Source organism: Euleptes europaea, chromosome 15, assembly GCF_029931775.1.
Source record: "Euleptes europaea isolate rEulEur1 chromosome 15, rEulEur1.hap1, whole genome shotgun sequence".
NCBI classification, from domain to species: domain Eukaryota; kingdom Metazoa; phylum Chordata; class Lepidosauria; order Squamata; family Sphaerodactylidae; genus Euleptes; species Euleptes europaea.
The window spans coordinates 28,327,233-28,333,232 of record NC_079326.1 but is presented as its reverse complement, the minus strand read 5'-3'; the positions used below and the strand labels follow the sequence as shown (position 1 = coordinate 28,333,232).

The 6,000-nt window shown below is 42.6% G+C and overlaps 1 protein-coding gene across 1 annotated transcript in view; it reads left to right on the top strand.

Moving 5' to 3' along the window:
* The first annotated feature begins 860 nt into the window (after nt 1-860).
* The window catches only part of NEB (nebulin), a 211,255-nt gene continuing 206,115 nt past the window's right edge, over nt 861-6,000 (top strand). Inside the window, exons 1-2 of the mRNA XM_056861655.1 lie at nt 861-962; nt 2,563-2,633. Coding sequence (XP_056717633.1) covers nt 2,598-2,633 — 36 coding nt within the window. The 5' untranslated portion in view covers nt 861-962; nt 2,563-2,597. The remainder of the gene's footprint in view (nt 963-2,562; nt 2,634-6,000) is intronic.

Here is a 6,000-nt window from a genome sequence, read left to right as displayed (position 1 = left end):
CCCGATTGGCTAGCCCCAGCCACATGATAACTTAGAAGCGAATGCATCAGGCTAACGGTACTCTTGCCCAGCGTTTCTCAGGAGGGAGGACAGTTGGAGAGGCTTTGCTGCTAAGGAAATTTATTAAAATATTGCTGGTAAGCCCATTTTTTTTTAAAGGTATATAATGTATATATTGGCCAAACTAAGCTGTTTGTTTATTCCAGGGCTTTATGGCCTGCTGTATTTTTATCAGATTAAAAAACTAAGCAACATTTTCTCCAGTCTATCCCATCCAGTGATATAAAGTATAACTGAGCTGGATGTAGCTTTACTAAAGGGAGATAAGGATTGGCTCTGTGAGTATGTAGCATAGAGCCTTGATAGATCAGTGCTCAGCTGTTTGGGGGGGACGTTTCTTTAGAAAGTTGCCTTTTTGGTGGTGGTTTATAGGGCAACCCAATAGTATTTCACCTGATTTAATTTTAGTTAACATTGGGGAATGAACAAACCTACCTTCATTTCCCCCCTTTAGCCTCAACCTATTGGCACTAGGAAGAGACAGTATCTACAGTGCCTAAATTTAACTTGCGGCAATGCACTGCACTTGCCTCAGAAGGAATGGCAGTTTCGCTAGCTAAACAAAACCAGCCAATTGCTCCGAGGTATTAGCTTACATGGCACATACCTTTGGACTAGGAAACAGCTGTTGAGAACCCTCATCTTTTTGCTCGCCTTGGAAGCAGAAGCTGTGGCAATCTCTCATGCCAAACTCCGAATATCGCTGCCGCCCTGACAAACTCATTCCAATGAATGAGTTCTTTGGGCATTTGTTTCATGCGTGCACCAAAGCTATGTGCCTTTTGATATATATTTTTCCAGGTCTGAGGGGGGCGGAAAATTAAAGAACCACAGAAGCAAACCAAAGGAGCATCCATAAAGACCAATGGTGGGAAGAGAGAAGTTAACTTCATTCACTTAAGGTAATTTGAAGTACTTTTTTTTTTTTTTTTTAAAGTAAAAGTCTAAGTGTTCAAACAATATATTGGATTGCAGGTCCCTCTTCGCTACCGGCGGGAGGTTTTGGGGGCGGAGCCTGAGGAGGGCGGGGTTTGGGGAGGGGTGGGACTTCAATGCCATAGAGTCCAATTGCCATAGCGGCCATTTTCTCCAGGTGAACTGATCTCCGTCGGCTGGAGATCAGTTGTAATACCGGGAGATCTCCAGCTAGTACCTGGAGGTTGGCAACCCTAACAATATATCATTATAGCGGCTTTGCAAACGTCCGCCAAAGTAAACTCACAACAATGTTTTATTAGGCATCCCGCCCACTGATATTTAAGTAAGGCATTCTGAGGCACAGATGGCCTTACCAGCCTCATTTTAAAAAGTTTTCCAGTATTGTCACCTGGAGATGAATTCGACTTGTTAAAAGTGACCAGGGGAATAGCTCCTTACAAACCTGTACGAAAACCAGTTTAGCATGCCCACAAAGGGGAATTCTTCATGACTCCCATCTGCCCTGATCCTAAACGTTTTAGCAAGCTTATTTGACTCCCATTGGCACATCCTGGTCTGTGATGCTGAGTTGGCGCTACAGGCAGTACCCCCCATCCTAAACACTTAATTGTTCAAAGCGTTTTGGCTGCAGGCCCAAGGATCAGAACTGCATGTAATATTTCCACATAGCAATCATTAATGGGCAAAAAATATTGCTTTATGCTGGGAGCCACAGCCAAGGAAGAGGGCTAATCAATGACATAGCACAAACTTTTAGTGCACGGGCAGAGATGCCGAAATACATTCCTCAGGTTTTCAGTTGGGGTGACTGACTTAAAAAAACAGCAGCATTTCTTCAAAACGGAGTCATATGGTTATATTGGATTCTGTATTTAATCAGAAATATTCTTGGTGTTAGTACCTAGCTTATTTTAAATGTCCCGAAGGCATACATAAACAGGTATCATGTATGTCATAATTTATTTTGTGTTCTTTTGTTGTCTGTGTGTTCCTTATTGAGATTCCTATAAATAGGAATGCATGATGGCCACCGAAAGGAACGTTACAGGAACTGACATAATGGTTTATAGGGCGAATTTAATAGGCAATAAAAAGTATGCTTAAGAGGATGAGAGAATAAAGCCTAGAAGCCCATTAAGTAAGATGTTTCTGTAAACATCTTTATAGGGCTGAAAGGTGACACATAAATTTTAAAATTAAATAATAAAAAAGGTTTTTCCAAACAGTTGTCCTTTTCTGTTCCAGAGGGTTTTCAGTTGGTTCGATGCTGATGTGACCTACTTTTTTGTAATTAGCGAGGCAAATATTGGGTTGGAGCCTGCACCTTTTTTTGTTTACTGATGGTGGCATTTTTCTCCAGTTCATGGAGTTTTCTACTGGACCAAGATGCTTTCTGCTGGTGAAAGGTTTCTTACGCAGGAGAAAACACTTTTATTACTGTAAAAATTCTGTAGAACCCAGCCCATTATTATGACGAGATACCATCATACCAGTATGTAAGCATTTATATTAATTTGTACTCATAGTGCAAAATTCTTCATGTTTCATCTGTTTTATGGCCAGTCAGTAGGTGACGGGCAGAGAAACGCTCTGTGAAGATGGCAGAAGAAGAGGAATATGAGGAGGTTGTGGAGGTAACTCTTAATTTTTTTGGGGGGTCTTATTGCTTTCCCTGACCGGAGATTTGTGTATTAATTGAATACTCAGAAGAAACATCAACAGCTAATGGCAAGTAAGGGCTCTTAAGATTCCTGCCTCTGCATTTTAAGTGTGTTCAGATTCATTGTCCTCCAGACAACTAGTTATAGAAACTGTTCAGTCATCAATACGGTTGACCTCAGTTGCAGCTGTTGGGTACTCCAACATGGTGCCAGTACGGTGACTTATGAAAATATATGACAGCAGTGATGTCCACCTTTCTTTATGATCTTGTTCCCATTTTTCCAAATCCGCGTTACAGGTTTGGAAAATGCATGGTACTCATGACATCATTATTTAATATTAATAATAACGATGATGATGATTAGTAAGTAAGGATTATTCACATGAAGGCTGACAATGCCTGAATTGCTGGCTATGAAACCTAAGCAACATCAAAGCCTTCTAACAAGAGCTAAAGGGATCTTTCCACACTTTTTTTTTTGGTCAATCCCTGCTTATACAAAACAACTCTGATGTTCACACAACACTGTTACGCAGTCCATTGGAATCAGTGTGGTTGCCTTGGTGAGTGTCACTTAAAGACACCACTGAACATGGTTTCTTATGCTGCTGTCCCAGGACAATCCTATTCTTCACAGTGGCTCTCCACACTGTCAGGAGACAATTATGGGCTGTACAGAATTGGAAGTGTTATATGAGAGATACATTTAACTCATCTGGCATGTAAGAGCATTGTTTTGTGCATGCTGTAGATGATAAATGGTAAAACTGAAGGGTACCTTTTCTCCAAAAATATTTTGGTTTATCATGATCACAAGAGCAGTCATAGATTCCATGTGTCCATACCATGTGTCCATATGTGTGGTATTCATGCGCATTACCTCATCACTGTCTGTTCCTTATTAGTCTTAATTATCCCTTTGTATTTTTCAAAGTCGTTTTGATTTTACTCTGAAGGGCGCCATGCGGAGCTGCTTGCTTTGGAACGATGTCTGACGTTTCTTCTCTCTTTGGAATGTTCAGGACTGGATTAAAAAAGTTATAAATAAAATGGCAACAATTGCAGCCGGTATTAGTTTTAAGCCACTTACCCATTTCCAGAAAGAGTAAAAATATATCTTCGTCACTGCTTGCCAGTTCTGCATTACTCTCATGTTTTAACTCTACATGAAACACATTTATGTTCAGTGACCAGTATAAAGTATTGCTGAGCAAAGGAAGATGGGTTCATTAGGCGCCAACATGCTGTTTTAAAGGGCATCCTATAGAGAACTCTTAAATAGCCTGGACATTTAATGCCTGGGCTAGTCTGTACTGTAGTGTAAGTCAAAGACAGAGAACCCTTTTTCTTGGTGCAAAGGCCACATTGCCATTTTTAAGTTGGCCAATAGGCCACACTGAAAACATACGGCTTTCATATCAGGATGCTTTCATTCTTTATGAACTCTGGCATGTGCTTTTATACACAGAAGCCATGCATGTAATCTCATTTAGAAATAGGATTAGCACTATTCTACTACCGACCTGTGTACAGCTGATCTTTCTTCTCTTTCCTGTTTATGATCTCTTTTACTCTCTTTTATGACTCTGCATTCGTAGCCATGTGCGTTCCGACAGTCGTACATGTGAAAGTCTTAGTAGTAGACAGTGAAGAAAAAGAGAGGAGAAATCTCCCCCTGTGTGCATTTCACTCAGGCTGGCAATGGCATATTTAGTCTGGGAAGTAACAGGTTCTTTCTTTTTGGAAAACACTCTTTGTGAAAGTAGTCATCGGTTTTTGGTGTTGGTAACAGAGGACCTAGCTAATCCTTAAAGACGTACGGTGAATGTGACCCATGAGACCGAGGTGGATGTGGGAATGGTCATGAATTGGCAAATTAGTCTGTGCTTTTCAGTCCATGCTATAGCTTATGTTGAACTGGAAATAATGTAGTTTGTGATACTGACAATAACAGTGCATTCCTGAAGGGGGGGGGGACAAATGCTCTTAGAAGCCGGCGTGACGCCTATGCTGGCGTCCGTGCCACTTGCGCCATGCAAACTGGCATGGACGCCAGTGTAGTGCCTCTTATGCTGGCCCCTCTGGACTGCAGCGGCAGCATGGGGCTCAGGCACTGATGGGGCCTCCTGCCAGCGTTCTCCAGGCGCAATTCCCTGCGCTGGCATCCTGGGAGGCCTTCCTGGGGTGTTCCAGGGGGCAGAGCTGCTGTTAGGCAGCTTCCAAACCCCTTTCACCCCAGGAACGCCTCCTGGGATGGCGGTGGTCCTGCACCACCTTTTTAGATGGCGCTGGCTCACTTTCCCCTATGGGGGGAAAAAGCCTTTTTTCCTGGTTTTATTTATTTATTTATTTTGGGAGAAAAGGCTTTTCGCCCCTCCACAGTAGCTGGGAAGCCTCTGAAGAGGCTTCTCAGCCATGCCATCCTGGCCGCCACAGTTTTCCCCCACTTCAGGAATGCACTGGAAGAATCTGTGGATAGGCCTACCTTTGGAATTTCTTTATGCGAGTTGTTTCCCCATCAGTAAAATGGGAATAATAACATGCAAAGGAGATGTGGATTTAAATCATAGTTACTCTGACATAACTTCTAGTAGCATCAGAGATGGTTTTTGATGAATACATGTGAGGATGAGTGTAGTTTGAAACTGTAAAGTATCTTGGAATTTGGTTGCTAGTGCAAGCTATTACAGAACATGGATACTGGGGCCAGATCCTGTTTGCTACTGATATTAGTATAGATTTTCTCCTGATTAATTGAAAATAAGATTTTAGAAATAATGTTCTGATTTTTTGAGATTTCTTGGCTTTTCCCTTTCCAATGTGAAATTCTGTGGTCCCAATCCAAATTGGGTGATATGGTGGATAAATTATATAAATTAGTAATACTTTATGTAGTCCTGTTATTGCAGGCAAAAAACATGTTCTTGCTCAGCTTTTTTGGCATTTCTGGATATGGTTTTGGCTCAAAGTTGATCAGTTCTATTATGTGGGAGTTCATCTTTCAAGCTATTTTCTACAGAGGAATGCTGACTAGATCGTAGGAACAAGGATTTCTGCTGAGTAAATTGAGTAGACTTGCAGCCCATTCCTGGGGTTGGGGGCCAAATGGGCTTAGGAGGCGGCGTGACTCCAACGCCAGCGTCTGTGCCACTTGTGTTGTGCAAAAAATGGATGCTGGTGTAGGGGCACTTACGCAGGCTCCACTGGCCTGCGGCAGCAGCGCAACCCTTGGATGCCAGCAAGGCCTCCCACTGGCGTCCTCCTGGCGCAAGTCCTAGCACCGGCATCCTGGGAGGCATTCCCAGGGCATTCTGGGGGGTGGGGCCGCCATTAGGCAG